This window comes from Melopsittacus undulatus, chromosome 9 (assembly GCF_012275295.1).
Source record: "Melopsittacus undulatus isolate bMelUnd1 chromosome 9, bMelUnd1.mat.Z, whole genome shotgun sequence".
Taxonomy (NCBI): Eukaryota; Metazoa; Chordata; class Aves; order Psittaciformes; family Psittaculidae; genus Melopsittacus; species Melopsittacus undulatus.
The window spans coordinates 32,214,196-32,233,866 of NC_047535.1; the positions used below are offsets into that span (position 1 = coordinate 32,214,196).

Genomic DNA, 19,671 nt, shown 5'->3' on the forward strand with positions numbered 1-19,671 from the left:
ACCAACTTCAGCACAAACTGTCGATCATTTGATTTCAAATAATTTCCTTCCCACTGCTTCAAGAAGAGATTCCTCTCCCAAGAATGTAACTATAAGGGAGGCAACTGTCAGAGAATGTTCTGCTTCTCTCAGTTAGATACAAACATGATGCCATTAAAGGGACACCAACTACCCCCCAGAGGGGGTATGGCACAGGAACATGGGCTGTCTCCAGCAGAGGCTGGGCTGTTCTTCCACTGTGCTTGTGAGGCCAGTGCACATCTACACCGGGATCCATGCAGAGCACAGGCTCCCATTGACAGGAGATAAGGAACTGCTGTTCCTGCTTCAAAAGAAATAGCAATGTTTGGAAATTTTGTTTTCATCTCTGCTCAGACTAAAAACAAAACTGTCAACACTTCCTTTGAAATGAAAATTGAGACAAAACACCAAGATGAGAATGGCCATTTAAGATTAACAAAGCACTTGGTTGTGTTTTCTTTTGAAGTAAGATGTTTTGTTTTGATTTCTACATTTCTATAAATAAATCATAATTGCTTTTATTTGAAAATAAGTATAGTCCAACAATGTGTAATGGTGTCTTAGAACTAACCCATTTTGGTCATACTGAAATAATGATGCTAAAATGACACGGCCCATTTTCTAAAGCATAAAGTGGTATCAGTTGACCTCTTCCTGCAGAAATATCCTTCCCAAACCTTTCTGGAAGTGGTTAATTCCCTGCTGTGGTGGTTAGACCAGTGCAAGGCAGGTGCCCTCACAGAGTGCACACCTTAAAGCCTTCCCACCTCTTCAGCTCAGAGCTGCTAAAGGGCAGCTTGTTTTGACTATTGGCTTCCTCACACCTGGGGCGCTGGGAGGGAAAACAAGTCTGGTTTTAATCTGAATGATCCTGCAGTTTGTCAAGCAGTCGACATGAAGCTTTCTGTCTTGCAGATGCACAGGAGGAAGGTGTGAGAGAACAGCTTGGGAAGGAAACTGCAAACCTGGTTTGCCATGGGCTCAGATTGATGCAAGAAAACATGTGGGGACTTGACTTGAGCTGGACTCGTGTTGTACATGTGACCTGGACCTGCTCTCTTTGAAAAGTCTCAGTGTCTTGCAGAGGCTTGAAAACAAACATAAAATGTAAACCTGAACAAGGCTTTGTGTAAGTTCAGTGCAAGAAGAAAAACTCACTCTGGATTGTCAGACAATTTCTCCTCATTCTTTTGTTAAATGTTCAAACCTACCACATCTCCTCTCCAAACAAGGTGATTGTTTTCACTGTTGATTCTCAGTACTCTACCAGCGGCATTAGGAACTGACACCAAATGAAATCATACTCTTTGTGCATGTTATTACAAGGTGTGCCAAATACCTTACAAAAAAGAGTAATTATCATTCCTGTTTCATTAATGAAGAAACACAGGATGACTGCCTAACCCATTTGCTGGAGATCACACAACACATCAATGAAGATGCATATGAGCTTTTTTGTATTCTAGGGTTGTATTTAAATGTTTCTCCTTTGAAAATGGAAGGAAAAGATCATTTGCTGTGAATTGAAATATGATTCAGTTAGTTAAGGGGATGTGGGTTTCAAAATACGCAAACCTCCCCCATGCTGAGCTGTATCCTGAAATGCATGTGAAATAATCCTTGTTACCACAAAAATACACAAGTCATTCATGCGCTTTCTTTGCTTTATTTCCATAGAAATAATTATGGGTTTTATTTTGTTCCTGCTCCAGAGGATGTGGTTCTCATTTCCTCAGAAACAGGTAGATATTATTTGTGTATCTCTAAGCATTTTCCCTGAAATAAAAAACAAACAAAAGACAACACACCCAAACAAACAGTGTTTTCATTAAATCTATCTCTGTCATTGAATTCCCAGGACTTCTTCATGTTCAATGTTTGTCTCGACCCCCCCAAAACTGATGAAATTTAAAATGTCTTTCCTATAGAAAACAAAAAGCTTTCAGAGGTCTGTTATTTGGTTTTTTTTTTTCCTCTAATAGGAGAAGGAAGAGAGAGGGGGCTGGAAAATGGAAAGTGCTTTCTCTTACTGTTCCTCCTGTGCTAGGAGGGCAGGAGATCAGAAGATAGGGAATGTGGCTTTAGTGTGTATTTTCTGTAAGATGGGAAATGACATTTTTAATAATGAAAGATTCCTGTCTCCCTGAAATACTTTTTCAGTGCAAACAGAGAGTGGCTGGTAGATGTATGTGCACATTCTCTATTAGTGACCAGTATCAAAAAGAAGACTTCAAGAAAGAGAAGGAAATAGTTTCTGGTGTGTCAGTGCCCACATGGATGTGAAGGCACATCAAACTAAAACTGATCAGAAACACTGTTTTCTGTAGTCTGCTACTACATGCAAAACAGTCATATTATTGTCTTTTGTTTTTAATGATTGTCAGTGTTTTGTCATTTGAATTAAAAGGTATTTGTAACCAGCACATTAACATTTTGTCTCTCCCATAAGTTTTGCCTTTGGCTGGCTAATAAGGAAGCCAGCATGAGCCCACGGCAAGTAAGGGTTGAATTAAGCTTATGGCTGAGTGGTAGATGTAACCCAGTTTTTTCTTATGTGTCAGACATGTACCTGTGTGAACTATAAAATGCCATCATCTTTTAGATGTAGGAAAGATTTGCCACCTAGTCTGACTAGATGGGAAGAATTAGAAAAGCTTCTCAGCAATGAAAAGTCAATGTTAACATACAGTTCGTTCACTTCTTGTGGATTCTGCCAAAAAAAGAAACAAAGATCTTCCTTCAGCCCAACGTAGCACAGTGATAATTTATTTGATGTATGACAGCTGTGTGATAAATGCTCTTCTTCAGAAAATAAAAGTTCACTTTTAATACAAAATAGAAGAGTTGGAATGAAACCAGAGGCATTTCGTAGCAGGCAAATCCTGTAGAAACTGCCCTGTTAGCTGATATCTCACTTTTAGAGACAGCCATGTCCTCCATTGGCTTTACCCACCCTTGGAGCAGGGCCTGTGTGACTGAACAGCACCAGGGAGATGTGGAACTTGTCAATAGCAGAAGTGCAGAAAGTCAGAGGGCTGCAAGCATACACACTGCACTATGCAGCATTAGCATCAAACCTCACCTGCAACTTGCTGAGTGCAAAGAAGTAGCTCTAAAGCACTTAATGAATTGGTTGAGCTTCTTTTATGAGATTATAACTGTGGCATTAGCTTTCTATTTCTCCATAGAATGTAGCACAAGAATTTAGAAAGAGTATATTTCTTATTTCTGTCTCCTGCAACTTGCCTTTTTAGTGAAGAAATACTTCGTTGTCCCAATTTTCAATTGTAACTCCAGGTATCTTAGAAACAACTGCATTTTTTTTTTCTGTTTTAAAGGAACAGGCTAACAATACAACTTTTCAAATTGGTAAGTATGAGCTTTATTTAGTTGGTGTTGGTGACACCTGTAAATGGAATGGGATATTGTTAAGAATGATTGAATTTGTTCTCCTAGGGTTTTTAGAGTGGAATGTGTAACTGTACTGGACAGGAATATGCATGTTTCTGCCTCTCTAAGCTTGTTTTGGCTGGTGGGATTCTTTAAGACCAGTGATGCTGGGAAATGTAGTTCCTCAGGAGGAGCTGAAAATTGAGAGCATGTGACCAGCTCTAATAGTTATTGCAAAGAGCAAGCTGGGCTGGGATATCCCCTTGCTGCCAGGGAAATGTGGTCAGCTGCGCTATAGAAATCATATAAGAGAAGCTCTGCCCCTCAGTTTTGCTGAGGGTTGCAAAGGTAAGCTAGTATTTTTGTTACTTCAAATGGACTTTGATACCTCTTTTAAAACAATAGAGTGGACTTCAAGGAAAAGGGTATAGACTAACTTGTAGTCTGAATTGCACTGCCCTTTTCAATTGTTGGCTTATCTGCATATGGGCCTTAGTGCTTCTGTTTTCAGCCCAATATGCGCTGCTTGCTTTGAAACCCTGTCCTATCCTCTTCCAGCTCTTCTCACAATACAGCTTTTTTCTGTGTTGAAGAGATTTTTCACTTGCTTTCCATGTAGAGTGTTTTTGTCTCATTATAAAAGCAGACCAGTGTAGCTTCAGTTAAGAGAAATGTCTTTTACTGTAAAGGTACATGTGCTGCAGAGGGCTTCAGGCAGGGAGAGTCATGGTATAGCACAGCTGCAAGGGCAAGATGGCCAGTAATGACCACTGTTAAGGGTGGCCATGTCTCTATGATGAACAAAGTGGTCAGAAGCAAAACAGCAGCTAAATTCACCATGGTTTTAATGCCATCTCATGCACAAGAGTTTGCTGGGTTTTGTTTTGTTCCTTCCCTACAGGTTTGGGCAAGTTGTACCTTTGTCTCTCTCCCATAACGTCAGTTTGTTAACTCATGCTGATGCTTTTCCCTCCTCTTGTTGACACACAGAGGCAGAGGGGCTGGAGAAGGGTCATTAGCTCCTCTCTGCCTGACCACAGCCCTCACAGAGACCACAGAAATTTCTTTGTAAAGTCTGCTTATTGTAACAAAGGTTTTCATAATAGTATGAAACATTTTGTATAGGGGATCTGTAGATATGAAACATTAAATATCCCTAATAGGGTCATGTAGTCCTCAAACTGTCAGAAACTTGAAAGGTTCTTTATTTTTATAAACCATACGTTTTCTTAAATACAAATTCTTCCCTGTGAGGGTGCTGAGGCACTGGCACAGGGTGCCCAGAGAAGCTGTGGCTACCCCATCCCTGGCAGTGTTCAAGGCCAGGAAGGTGTCCCTGCCCATGGCAGGGGGTTGGAACTGGTAAGGTCTCTTCCAGCCCAAACCATCCTATGATTCTATGGAAAGTCAGTGTTTCTATGTGATGCAGTTACCAGTGAAGACCATTACTTGCACAACTTCTGGATTATCTCCTGCATGATAAAATCAACACCAGGGGTCAAAGAAAGCAGTTTGCAGCACAGGACTGCTTGCTATGGGTGCCAAGTCGGTCTCTTACCTATTTGGGATGGTCCACAAACTGTGTCACTGACATTAGGCAGCATTTCTAAGAAACATAGCCATGTTGGAGGTTCTCTCTTGTCAAGGTGGTGCTTGGAGAGTGTAGTACCGCTGCTGATACCACCATTTCTTTGTATGCTCCCTGCAATGGTAGGGCTGAGGCTGTTTCTGCTGTGCACAGTTGGCCACCCTTGCCTGCCATCAACCCTGTGCTCTGCCAGGCCAGCGGCAGCCGTGAGCACAGACGGATTTGCCTGCAGGGGAGCAAGGCCACCTCTGTGCACAGGGCTGCTCGCAAGCGCAGGCCTCAAGAGGAGACAGGGACACGATCCAGAGCTATATCGGCATTTTACCTAATAGTGAATCACCACAGATGTGCCAGCTCACATATACCTGGAGTAACAGTTGGCACCAATATTTGGCTACGTTATTTACAACTTCTTTTTTGTGTGTTAAATCACCATTTCCCTCTCCTTCCAGGAACCGCATGTCCCTCAGCCCTACTGGAGCGTGTGGGGTGAACAAGATGTATGTGTTCGCCTGGCTTCTGCTTACCGGCTTTGTGCCGAGCTCCCGGCCTCCCGCTGAGGTGGTGACAAGAGGCTGCTTGGACTTCACCTCCTCTTCGCCAGGAGGGCACAGGGTGGTAGAAGGGCTTATCTCCTGAACACAGGTAAGGAGCGCAGCTGGGGGGCTTGATGAGAGAGAGGTAGGAAGAGTGAGGAAGGGGGGAAAAAAAGCTCATTCTTGACAGTAAAAGGGAGTCGGGCGTTATCTGTGCGCTGGATCTGAGGGTGGGGTAGAGCAGCCGCCTCAGCCTGAGGCGGGGGGAGGAGGAAGGCGCAGGAGCTCCCTGAGGGGCCGCCGCCAGGCGGGAGCTCCGCGTTGCGGTCCCCTTCACCCAGGACCCGCGCGGCTGGGTCGGCGTGAGGAGGTCGGGAGCTGCCGGCCCGAGGAGGGAGACGAGGGAGGAGGGCAAGGAGGAACGAGAGAAGGAGGAGGAACGTGAGACCTGCAGCGGGCGCCCGCCCAACGGAGCCGCCCCAGACTCCTCCCTCCTGGTTCCTCCCTCGGAGCCGCCCCGCGGCCCCGCCCTCCCGCGCGCCCCCGCCCCCCGGCGAGAGGGAGGGAGGGCTGTCGGGGCCGCGCACGGGGACGGCCCGGGCGCCATGTTGGAGGGTTGCTGAGCTCGGGGTCTCTGTGTGTGCGCGGCGGCTGCAGCCCGGTTCCTGCGCGGGGCGGGGGGGGGGGGCTGCAGGAGGGGAGCAGCGCGCAGCCGGGGGGAGACACCCAGGCGGATCATGGACATCGAGAGGCTGCAGGAGGCTCTGAAAGGTGGTGCCGGGGTTTGCGGGGGGTGGGGGGAGCCGTGTCCCCACGCTGAGGGAGGCAGAGGCTCCTCGCAGCGCCGACCCTCTTGTGGGCAGGGAGCCTCAGCTCCCCTCCACCGGCGGACGAGGGTCGGGGTGCCCGTGCTGTGGGGAAGGGGCTGCTCGCGTAGGAGGGAAACGGTTCCCGCAGAGCGGGGAGAGGCCTGGGGGGCTCCCGGTGGGGCAGGGGAGCGGTGAACCCCTGCTCCGCGCTGCCCTGGTGCTCTCCCCGGGCTCGCTCTGGGCTGCGTGAGGGGGAGCAGCCCAGGGAGGTTGGTGACCCCAGCGGCTGCCCCCTTCCTGCAGGCCCGGGGCTCCTCTCGGCTGCTGCCCTCTTGGCCCCCGCAAGCCTGCCTGCCTTCCGTCCCCGGCCCTCGCCCCGACCTGCTCTTCTCTGCCTCCGCAGCCCGCTTCTGTGCTAGCTTGCCTTGTTGGATGCAGCCTGAGGACACCAGCCTCCTTCTCTGTTGTAGCTGCTCAGAAGAAGTTGCAAATCAACTTTTGCTAGTCAGATGCATGTTTCTCCACATGACAATATTAAGTGTTTTACAGGGCTGGTGGAGCTCTTGGGAACAACTGAAGTATTGTGAAAGCATGGAAATAATTTTGTGGGAGCTGTACTGATCACTTAGATAACTATTTTTAATTTCTGTTCTGTTTTCTTTTACCATTCTTTTGTGTCATTCTCATACCAACAGATTTTGAGAAGAGAGGGAAGAAGGAAGTGTGTCCAATACTGGATCAGTTTCTTTGTCATGTTGCTAAGACTGGAGAGACGATGTAAGTGACTCTTGGCAATCTTCAGTTGTACCTTAGAACACGTCTGCATTTTAAGTCAATGGGATGCTACGTGGGTTTTGTTTTTGCCTGTATATGTGAGCTGAACGAGCTTGCCTTAGTTTCCATTTAATTTTGGATGGAGCAGTTTTGTTTGCTAGTAGCTTTATCTGACAGGGTTTGCATAGCTTTGTTCAGGGGGCTCTCTCAGGTCTTGTCCTACTCAGTACAGGAAGCCTGTTGCGCTTTGTACATTTTATGTGACATCTGGGGGTTTTTAAGTGGAAAGTTTAGCTCACTGTGGTGGTGTCTGTTGTATACTGTTGCAGTATCTGTTGTATACAGTATCTAATAGCATTATTTACATAAAGATACGAATGGCTTAGATTATTTCTTTCCAGGCTTTGTACACCACGCTGTGTGGGGATTGCATTTAAGTGCTTCTGATGAGGAGGGGACAGCCGGTAGGTGCGTTCTGCAGAGGAGATCTGTGGGAACTGCTCCGTGTTTCTGTAGCCTTCCGTTTTCCAGCTCGAAGGAGTTCCGCTTTTCTCGGGCTTCCTTTCGCAGCTCACGCTGGCGGGTTCCCGTCCGGAGGTGCGCTGGGGCTGGAAGCAGCCGTGCTCCTTGTCAAGGATGAGCGCTGGTGCTGCGCTGGGTGACTTCCTTGGTGGATCACTATTTGGCAGGAAGAGGAAAGGCTTCCCTGGGTGCGTTGCTATAGAGTTGCTCACTTTCTGGCTCCCAGGCTGTCTCCTTGTTTCTGAGGCCTAGTGCCAGACTACAGGCTTCTGCAGAAGATACCTGCTTTTACCAGTGTTTTGTTAGCAACCAGTGACTGCAGGGGCTTTGTTTGGGTTTCTAGAATCCCTCTGAATTGTAAGAGGTTTGTAGGTTTTGGTGTGTGTGGATTTTCTTTTCATTATTTTTTCTGCAGCTTGCTGGTACTGCTTGAATTAATGGTTTTGAAAGAAAAACAAGTTCTGAAATGTACTTTGCTCTTTGAAGAGAAGGCATTGGCTCAGCAGAAACACATAATGTTTAATATTTTGATATAGTACTTATTTTAGAATGGGCTCACTGCGGTGTATTTGTGCTGTATAATATGTTAAAAGTATTTTCCTTATTCTAAAATATTTCTTCAGGCTATTTGTATTGTTTTTGCCACTATTATATGAATTTCAAAGTAATTTAAAAAAGTGATTGTTACAGGGGCAGGTTCTTGGGAAGATGTGAAACTTGGAGAATGAACAGACCCCTGACTTTATTCCAGTTTAGGAACTCTAGATTATTATTATCGTTTATTGATTATTACAAGCTATTGCTTAAACCTAAACTGGCAGCTTTTACCTGGAACCTCATGCAGACCCTGGCTGCATACACTGCCATGGTTTTCTTTTGCTTTTTTTTTCCCCAAGTCTGTGACTTGGAAAGAATGCTCTTCTTCAATGCACTTGAACCTTTCTATTATGTTACATAGTTTAAGAACTGTACAAAACTGATTGCTTTGGATTGAGAAGATGAAATCTAAAATAATACTTTGTAGACATTTTGTAGGATTTTTATGAAGTTCAGAGCTCAGTTTCTCAAAAAAATTATGCTGAAGTCAGGGGTTGTGCAAACACAAATGGTTTGCAGACCTATTTATTGAAAAACAATGGATCATGCTCAGTCACAGCCTGCTCCTGAAGTAACAAACAAAAAGTACCCATTTGAGGACCAAGGCAAATAAGGACAAGTGAGATGTGAAGTATTTTTTGCTTTGAGTTGTTGCTGTTTCTAGCAGTTGCAGTGTTTTTCAGCTTTTGAACTTAGTCAATGACAAATGCTGATTTTATTTATTTATTTTAAAGGTGACCTACTGCAGTTCATATGTTAAATGTAGATTGTTCTCACTCCCCCTGCCATTTCTTCTGCACATAGTTGCAGCAGGTCTTGTAAGCAGTTAGTAAACTTAGTTTGAAAGGGTGCAATGGAGTAAATTAAAATGACTTTCAAGGTTCTTGTCAAAGCATGACCATGGCATTCTTAAGTTGCTTAACAGATTGAAAGCGGAGGCTCATTTGAGGCTGTTGGGTACCTCCCTGCCCCCATTTGTTTCAGTCTGCTTATTCACCCGAATGAGTTATGAACAGGTAGATGCAGGTTTAGGTTAGGCTGTAATTTTACTAGTATTTATTTCTCTTGGCAGCAGTGTTGGCTAATGCAGCTTTTGTGTCACTATTTCACTGGGGCTTGTTGAACTGTTTATGTAGCTGCTTGGTAACCAAGTGTAGGGAACTGCTCACAGTTGAAACTAACTTTATTTTTGGCAGGGCTTGTTTTTAACAGGGTTCAGTTCATTGATCCATCTTGTTTTGTCTCTGTAAACTGGTATGTCAAAGCCCAGCGTAGCTGCAGAGGTGGTGTAGGGGAGGGTTAGAGTTGTGTGAGCCAGCACTACAACTATGCTAAGGCTCTTCAGAGTGTGTCTTTATTGTAATTAAGAGTCTTCTTCATTTACAAGGAAGGTCTCGAATAAAAACTTTGCTAAATTTGGTTATATTATGAGCACAAATGTAATTGTGTTATCAGTACATTGCAGTAAAAGCCTGATCATGCAATCACATGTGTTAACTTCGCCTATTTGAAGTTTAAACTATCTTGTAAAAAGTTAACCATTCACTTAATGGTTTGCAAGATTATAGCTGTGTTTGCAAGAGCCAGTCTAAACTTCCCTTATTATTTGTGAACAGAAGCACAAGTTTGATCGCTTGGCTACTTCCAAGTGTTTTTGTTTCTTAACAGTTGCTATGGTAAGACTTAGCCTTAGGTGAAATACTGAGTTTATGGTTCAACCTCTTTTAATGTTGTGTTAAGTCTTAGGACTTTCACAAGTGATCTACTGCTTAAGTGACTTGATGTTTTACTAAGAAGCTAACATGGAATTTCATTAGTGAGACTAGGTGTACTTAGGGAAAAATTGTTATAATCTCCTTTTCTCTAGTTTATTAAAGATCAGTGGGACTGGGTAAAGAGATATAAAATTTGTTAGTCTTAATACTTCACAGTGTCTGAAAGACCTTTTTAAAATAGGGTATGTTTTTCTTTTTTTTGCATAAGAAATCCGCGTTTCTATTTTTTGTGAAGTAGAAATGGCTTTAAGAGACAGTACAAAAGTCACAGCACCTGCAGCACTAGAGGTGAAATGCAAAAACGAAATACTTTTTATTCCAAAGAAGAATTCTAGGATGTGAGAATCACTTATCAATTGTGATCTTGTATTTAAAATTTGTTTTCTCTTATCTGTTAGGAAATTCTATTGGATTTAAAATCACTCCACCCTCCCAATAGCAAAAGTGTTTCTAGACCATTTATTTAGGTACTGCACCAAGAAAATATAATTTATTGAACTAGAAGGGAAAACTATAATTTTTCTTTGGTTCTAAAGCTGAAAATAAAACTTTGTGTGTGGGGGAAGTGAAAACCAAATTTATGTCAATTTTTTCTGTTTGCCCCACTCCTGCCCTGGGGCTAGCAGTCTATAAAGCATAGTTTTGATGGCTTACTATAGTGGCAAGTGTAATGTAAGTGCTTAGTGACAGTGAAGGCGTCCAGAAATAAGTAGTGGAGTACCAAAATCTGGAGAAATACAATTTATAGGCAGAAGTGATTAGCTGTAAAATAGTTCTAGGTCAGGGTGTAATGTAGTTCTACCAGTTCTTGCCCTGAATGCAGTATAAACAGCCATTAAAATACATTTTGTTTTTATTTCTTTTAGTAGTTGGATTTTTTCCTCAGAGTTTCCCTGGAAGATCTGAAATGCTAATTTGTGCCTCATCTAAGCCTGAAGACAGAAATGTCTTTTTGCTGCTTTCCTTGAGGACCAACTTAAATGCTTTTCTGTGTAGTTTCTTGAGTCAAGTTTAATACATGTCATTATAAAGCAAATGTAATACCTATAGCATCAGCATGACTCTGAGCAACACTATCTGTAACTGGTTGCAGTTACAGCCACAAAGGCTGCTGTGTTGGACGGATGGTCCACTGAGTCTGCAGCTACCCAGTTTAGCTACAGAGATGCTATGGGAAATGGTGCTGTATGTCTTGCTTCAGTTAAGTGCCCACAGGCCCATCAGGTAGATCAGGGATAGCTGTTGTTGGTAAATAATACAGCTGTAAAGGTAAGTTATGTAACTTAACCAAAGATAATGGCAAGAAGTATTTTTAACCCTTTGATACTGTTTCATGTACCCTATGTATCAGTGAACTTTTTTTTTAACTGCATTTTTTGAGCACTTGTTTAGATTAGCTTAGCTTTTATATTATTGTGTTACAGCAATGAAATAGTTTGTCAGCTGGAGGAAGGATGTGAGGGGAGGTATCTTAGCAAGGAACACCAATGAGAATATGTTCCTGTTCTTGGCTTTAGTGTTATAATGGTGTATTCTGAACTCCTGTATAGTAGTTTCCTTATGTCACAAATAGGCAGCAGTTTTGTTGCTTGCCATGTGTATGCTAGTATTTTTTGACTAGTTTGAAAACTTTGTTCTGATTTGGAGGCACATCATTATTTGGAATTCTGCAGAACTATTGGGAGAATGTAATTCCATAGGATTTTTGAAAAAAACACTAAATCCTCAAGTTGCTGCAAGAAGAAGCAGGATAATACTTGCTGAAGCAGTCTGTGCCTCTGTTAGTGTAGGCCTCTTCCACTTCCATGTTCTCAGTGAAGCAAGAGATGTGAGTAAACTTCCTTGCATTGTTTCCTGCTATTATCCCTCACTAACTCCATTCAACTAAGCGGCTGGAATTATTTCCCACTAATTCCTATTCCACTGACACTGTTTTCTGTCTCATAATCCTCTGATGTCTCCAGAGGACAGGAGACATTTGAAAAGCCTGCTGATATATTTTTGTCAAAGATGGTTTAGGTTCCTTATTCTTTTTACTTATATTACAAAAAAAATATATATAATCAAATGTACAGTTGCAGTACCCCAGGAGAGTTAGTTGTGATACAGGTGAGATTGTTTGCTACTTTAGGAAACATGCACTGTCATAGTGTTTCATTTTAAATGCTGCCACTTCATATCTGTTGGGAGTGGGGTTTACAGTGTAAAGGTCAAGCTTTAACTGCCATCATAAAATATGCATCATGAACCAATCCTAATAAACTTTAGTCTCTCTCTAGAATACACATGTAAGGAAAGACGAAAGGCCAGCTTCTCATAGAAATTATAACTTTTCAGTGTCATTGCACTATTATAACTGCAGATGTAATGTATGCACATGCAGACTTGCAGTAGTAAGTACATTTCTTCCCTGTTGCTGTATAGTCTGATTTTACAAGCATGGTCCCTGCTATTCTTTCTGCAGACAGCTCACTGTTACTTTGCACAGAAAACCATCCTGCCACTTAACTTCATAGCAGTTGGTACAGCTGCATGTGCTTCTGATTATGAACTCTGATAGTATTCTGTTGGCATCCTAATAGTCTTCAAGCTCAGTTCTCCTGCATTGTTCAATTGGATTTGTTCTCATCCTCAGAATTTTTCTAAGTTCTTACCTTTAGCTCTTAGTAATGTTTCTTCACAGCTGTGGGGGCTGCTTCAGTATTACCTCTATCTTTTCCAGTGGGCCTCAAGCCTCCTGTTCCATGGTGGCCTTGCTTGTGGCTATTTCATTTGAAGTACTTTCTCAAACATTGGGGGGGGGGGGGTGTTCCACTCTGTATTACGCTTTACAACAGCAAGGATGTTTTTATGTTTTGACCTTGTAATTGATGAGCCTTGGTACTTCTTCAGTCTTCAGATTTTGGAAAGGTTCATGCTCAGTGGTGTATGCTGGGGCGAAGGAACAAGGTACATGCAGAAAGGCGAATAGAAGCAGTCTGATTTTCTGGGGGTGATGGATTTGTCAGGTTTTTGGATAAACAAGACTTACTCTTCCACAAAGCTGGTGTGTGCCTGACAGGTCTCAGTTCTAGAAATAATAACTACCTGAAGACAGTGACAAGCTTTCCATGTTGGGTATACCAAATGAGACTTTGCTCAGGAGTGGTAAGGGAGTGTGGTGACACAGAAACACCTAATGCCTTTGCATTAGGTCACTGGGGTAGGGTACACCTTCTGAGTCCAAGCTTAGTGTCTGTCACCTGAACTGCCTTATGTAGAAGTCAATTGTGTGTTGCTTCTGTCCTGGTTTGGAAGGAGTTAGTAATAGTAGTGCAATTTACCTGATCCTAGTAGTGCTGCTTTCAGACCTGAGTGAAGCCTGGGTTATTGAGGACATGCATGAACTGGCAGGCATAGGAATACAGGGCAAAGTAAGTTCAGATTCAGAAGAAGCTGCACAGTGTACATTTTCCTTAATCTGGTTTCTCAGCTTTATTTTTCAATATAGGAAAGATCTGATAGCATTATCTCAGTGTGCTCTGCTGCTCTTCTGTGATAACCTGTGGATCTGTATGCACTGGTCACTTACCAAGGAAAGCTACACTTACCAGCTGAGTATTAAAGCATTTCTTTTGTTCATTTGGTTCTTCTGTGCAAACTGGTGATACCTGGAACCACTTCAGTGTCCTGTATTAGTGCGTATATGGAATTTAGCGTATGGAATAAATGATGTATTTATATAGGAAATTATACAAACATTAATTTTATGTTACTTGGAGTGAGTTTTCTATAGGGAGCTCCTTCCTGCAAGTTCAGAAAAACTCAAATATGCCTCACCTATTGCATACTTTTCTTGAACTTTGACTCCTGGGCTGCTTCTATACAGGTTTATTGAGAAAGCATTATCCATTTAATGTTTGTGTATTCTGCCTGCATCCAATCCAGAGTACTACAGAGTTATGCTGTGTATTTGCCTGGTATTTTTCTGTGCAGTATCTATTGAATGGGCTGCACTCTGACTTGTGCTTTGCAGCAGAATCTCTATTACACAGTGCACAGCATCACTCTTGAAACATGCCTCGGCAAACACTGATCTGTTCAGTCAAATTTTATCTGAAAAAGAAATCACTAAAAGCTAAGAACAATCCGAAGAATTGTTAGAGTTGAAATAAATGTTGTCTGAATTTCAGCAAAACATTCAATTGTGTTGAAGGCAGATCTGAGCTATGTGTAAGTGGTTTTGAGGAGGTATTTTGCCACAGATAATGCCTATCTGCTACTGCCTGTCTGTTTGGCTGGTGCTGTTCAAATGCACCTCCAGTTATCTTTGGTAGAGCAGATGAATATGAATGTTCTTAAGGCTCCCGTGCTTGTAACTTGTGAGAGAAGTTGGATAGCTTCCTTTCTCCTAAACTTTATATGCTATTTGCTCATTGGTTACAATTCTAAGGTTGATGTGAGTGTACTTTAATGGACGTTTAAAGACAAAAAGTTAAATTTCAAGAATATAGTCACTGGAATCATGCCTCTGAAATAATATTTCTAGTACAGTTTATTTTAGTAATAATGTTAGAATTTGATGCAGTTAAGTGTTGCAGAAACGTGTAGTCACCTAGTCGCTGTTCTGAAGATCCATTCTTCAGAAATGTGGCACGAGAACAGCTGTGGTACATGAAGTGGTTACTGACAGTTCTGAACCATTCTGTGTGTTTTGTAATTCAGTTATGCAGGAAATACTGCTTCGAAGATGATCAGTCAGATTAGAAAGTGCATGGAACTCAAATTATTTAAATAATCCAGAACAAAGGGTGTAACTAAATGATTTTAATAATTACACAGAACATGGGTTAAAAAAATGATCCAGAACTAGAGAAAGAAAATCTGTTGAGGTAAAGTATTCTGTAAAATACGTGACAGCAGGAAGATACTAAATGTGCATGTATTGTTTAGCATAAGTTTGGTGTTCACTAGACTGGTTAGCTAAATTGTAAGTAAGTGTGGTTTATGCTGCTCAGGTGAAGAGACGTCGCTGGTGTTTTATTTGATGCTTGGAGACCTTTGTAGCTGGTGTGCAGTTCATGGAAAGTCACTGTCTAGGGTGATCATTGTACTTGTAATAAAACTTGAGATTTGTAAGAAATGTTACTTGAATATGCACAGAAGTAAAATTATATGAAGAAACCAGAGTAAGGCAAGACTTAATTGGTACAGAGTGCAGAAGCATGATAGTCCAGTAAATACACCAGTTCATTCTTAGCAGCTAAAGGTAACTTCAAGTAAGTTTTCAAGTGGAAGAGGGAACTTTAATGACAGTACCATCTACTTTTGTCTTTGTAGATAAACCACTGTCAGTGGTTTGTGGAAGTTCTGAAGGCTTTCAGTTACATTGTGTGTATTGCTTTGCCCTCTGCTGTAAGGAATTGAATTCTAAAATGAAGACTGTTTTAAACTTGTACTTTTTTATTTTTGTGATTTTTTTGTTGTTTTTTTTTTGTTGTCAGTTTTTGCTTTTAAAACAGAAAGTGAAAGGTACTTGAGCTTGTATTTAGATAACTATTCTAAGAAATATAGTTTCTGGGAAAATTCTGAGTCCTGGTCAGATGTTCTCTGTCTTGTGGAACAGCTGTATTCTGTTGGAGTCGGCTGAATATTTATCAGTAGAGATCAGAATTAGTCCCTTGATAATTACAAATACTAGTTTAATGTTTTCATCAGCTGTTTTCATAAGTAAGTCTTAATCTATGTTCCTGGCAATAGCAGTAGTAAATTGCAAGTAGTAGAGAAGTGAAGGCTCGTTCTGCCGAAGTAGATGTAGTTCTAATCTATTAGTTTCTGTGGTTCTGGAACAGGCTCATCACTCACAGGAAGGAGAGCAAAGACTTAATTTAGGCTGACAACAATCAGTGAGTGAAAATGCAAAACACCTCCTATGCTTGTGGGAAATAACCAGTTTTTCCTCTTTTGAGCTTTTCAATATATTTTTAATTAAAGTGAAAGGTAGCATGAGGTCAAATGCTACTGAAGATAAAATGTGAGAGCATTTTACATGAGTTATCAGGTGAAAGTGAACAGGATGCTCCCTCTGGAGGGATGCTTGTCAGTGTGTTTCTGAACAGGAGCATACCCTTTACACCAAAGTACACTGGTTCAGTAAATTTACCCTGCTTTATCACCTCAAGTTTAACATTTATTGCTCTTTTAGAAACACCGATAAAGAATCCAGGACTTGCTTATGGTTTTAGTTTAAGCCTTAGGTTGAAAGGTTTGTCTGCTTGCCAGAAGCGTTTAAGAAACTAGTCTGCACTGGTGCACGGGGGATTTTACTATGTAAATCTGTTGTCAGTGTTTGGAATTCCCTGTATTAATCTGCACTGTGTGGATGGTGAAAATAGCAACAGTGAGCAAAATGAGGACCCTAAAATTAAGTAGAAAAATAAGTTTTAAATTAGAAGAATATTTGAAGTGAAAGTGGAATTATGTAAGGTGCCTTCTTTTATCTGGTACTTGAGAGCAGCTGCTTAAGGCAATGGCTCTGCTCTCTACGAGTCACAGCACACATTCTTCCTTATCTGTAGCATTAATTTTGTGGTTAGATTAGTGATGTGCTTCACCTCCCTGTGTGTGGGATCACAGGAATGTGTGGGAGCAGCAGAGCAGGCTTGTCCTTTTTGGTGTAGACCAGATAGAAGGTTAAGTATGTGGTGGAGCAGCACCTCCCTCTGTGCTGTGATGAAATCCCTGCAGTATGGCTCATCTCCTGCTTGTGGGAGTTCAGTGCTGCCACCTTTCTACCCTAGAACTGTTCAGAGGTATCTTCTGAACAAATTGAAAGCCATTTCTCTACCAGCGGGTACTCCTCATTAGGAAGCATTCTTTATTATTTTTATAATAAATAATGAAATAGTAATTCCTGTAAAAAGCTGTTGCATTTCACACTGCAGGATTTTTTGTTTGTTTGTTTGTGTTTAAATGAAAATGCTGGGGTTGTGTTTTACAGAAGCTCTTACCAGGATTTTTATCTAGTGCACTCACTTCTGTCTAACTTCATGCTTCAAGGTATCCGTGTTTATACCAAATCAATGTAGCTGAAATTAGAGTGTGCTAGGTAAGGTGAATATTAAAACAAAAGAACAAAACAATGGAGTGAATAGGCGCTATCTGCTGCTTTTCCATTCCAAAGAAAAGCAATAACAGAATAAGGAGGTGAGTGAGGAGCATGGCCTGAGACTTCTTTCCCCCAGAGGACTGCAGTCTACCAGTTCCTCTGCACTTTTAGCTACTGACTGTCCTGGAGAGTGTTCAGCTTGCTGTACTGCTGCCAGGAAGTGGGACACTGGCTCCCTGGAGCGGCCCTTTCTGCAGCCTGGAGGAAGGCAACCAGTCTGCAGCAAGGTTCTGTGCTCCCTGGTGGCAAAGACTGGGCTTCTGTTTTGAGAAGTGATGTGTTTCATCTTGTCCAGAGTATTCCTGATTGCATACATTTCATGCAGAGGCTGTGGAAGAGCATGCTGGAAAGCTTTGCCACCTGGTGCTGGGATTTGAATTGAATATGTGAATGCTGGATGTGCTTTATTCTGTGCCTCTGACTTTTCAAAGAGTTTTGGAAATACCATTGATAGACCTGAGTAGAAAAGGAATTAACTTGTTTTGGGTGAATCTTTAATTTCCTTCTGACAGCCTGGGGAAATGACTGTGTCTTAGAGTATATCTTCATCTTCTAAGAGCTCTAGAGCAAGGCACAAAAGAGAAGAATTGGTTATTAAAGTTATTTCACTTAAAACCACCTGTTTCCTACTTACTACAAGTCTCTGTGGGAGTATAATCTAAATCAGCAATAAATGGGAGTTGGGGGGGAAGCTAATCTAAGTGACTCATCTCTCATGTGGTAAGTGAATCCCTCAGAGATTACCCTCTGTGTTCTCAGGAGTTTGCCTTAAAATCAGTTTAGTTCAACATTAAGTGTTTGCCTCCTAAATACACGATTTAGTACTTTAATTCCTGCTTGTCAGAGAGCTAACAATAGAAGGGTGGAGAGGGAAGTGCTGCTTTCTTTTACTAAGTTCTAGCGTTTCTTTTATAGCCTGTTCAATGAACAGAATCAATAGTAGATCTACTTTGTTTTCATTTGATGTTCTTTGTGGTATATCACATCTTTCCAAAACAGATGGCATCCTCTTTAAAATTTAAACCAAGTAATTTTGTAATGAACTTAAACACTGAAGTCTGAAGCCAGACGTCCCACCAGGGCTCCTGGGACTCTTAATGTTTTAAGTACATAGCTAAGTCTCTAGAAGCTTAATATCCTTTCAATATAATGTTTTTCTTAATTAAACCTGTAATCTGTGAAGCAATTCCAGAAAGATTTATTAAATAATTGCAGTACCGTCATTTCATGAGGTTGCCTTATTTCAGACACTCTGAATTCTTCCTCTTGTTTTTCAATTAATGTTAGGTTTTGTCCTGTTTTCCTTCCATGGGCCTTATTGAAGTTTGAAACTTGAAATCCTTTAAAATCTGTCAAAAGTGTGTGTAAGCCAGATGAACTTCTTTAGTGTTATGTCTCATATCTGAACAGTCTTCTGCGCTTGTGGAGACTTGCAGTGCAATTTACACTCAGTGTCCCAACTCATGTAGTAGTGCTGGGGACCACTGTGTTGTAGTAAAGCCTTTCAGTATAGTGAGTGCTACATACACTTGTTTGACATCAGTAGTTTTCCTTAAATGTAGGGAAAGCACTGTGTGTGTATGAAGGGGAGGTGGGGATTTGCAGTCATAACTTCACTTTTCCGTGTTATAGTTCTCTGACAGTTCATGTGTTTCTATGATTCTCCAGATTACAAGACTTTCCCCTCTGTTTCAGGTTCTTAAGGTGCCCTTTGCTGTTCTTTCTGCTACTTGGCTTTTAATGTTTGTTAAATGTTTCAGGCTTTTTTTGCTTTTTGAGATTTCAAGTCTTCCAAAGTGAATATACCAAGTGGCAACAGAATCAAATATAAAAACTTGCCCAATGTTTGGAAGAAAATAATCAGTTAATTCAATGGCATACAAAAATCATCTTGATAGTGCAGACTGAGGGTTCTCCTATTTCACAATTATCAGTGCTGGAAGGGAAAAAGCTGCTTTCTCTGTTTCATCACTGCAAACATTTTGAGTAAGCAGGAGATAAGGAAATGGGGCAAGTCTTTTGTGCTCTGGGAGTGATAGGATTAGGTTATTTCCGTGTAAAATGTGATTTTGGTTTTGATATGCATGTTTGGAAAGATTAATTCTGTGCAAATTGTGTTAGTAGAGAAGCAATTGTACCTTGCAGGCAACTTGGTGCTAGTAATTCATCTTTTGAATCAAAGCATAGCATCAGGTGACTTAAGTGCTTTCTGTGGAAGGTGACTTTTGTCCCTTGTTGAAGTGTGCTGTTTAGCAAATAAAATTGACGGATTCCAAACTTGGCTAACTTTGATCTCTACAGAAAGGATTAGTTCCAACAGAAAATCATGTACTTCAAGTACAGATGTGAAGTGGTTTGTTTTTATTGGAGAACAGAGTTACTTAGGATTGTGTTTTGCCTTGTATCCACCCTGGTAATGCCAGGGAATGTCCCTTGTTTACATGAGTCAGGGTTTTGGGGTTTCTTTTTTTTTTTTTTATCTTTTTATTTTTCCTGCCCTGTTTAGTTGCTA

General features: G+C 41.6%; 1 protein-coding gene across 1 annotated transcript in view; it reads left to right on the forward strand.

Moving 5' to 3' along the window:
* Nucleotides 1-6,127: 6,127 nt before the first annotated feature.
* Nucleotides 6,128-19,671, forward strand: part of PPP4R2 (protein phosphatase 4 regulatory subunit 2) — a 30,805-nt gene continuing 17,261 nt past the window's right edge. The window contains exons 1-2 of the mRNA XM_005149428.3: nucleotides 6,128-6,306; nucleotides 7,040-7,121. Of these exons, the coding sequence (XP_005149485.2) occupies nucleotides 6,273-6,306; nucleotides 7,040-7,121 (116 nt within the window). The 5' untranslated portion in view covers nucleotides 6,128-6,272. The remainder of the gene's footprint in view (nucleotides 6,307-7,039; nucleotides 7,122-19,671) is intronic.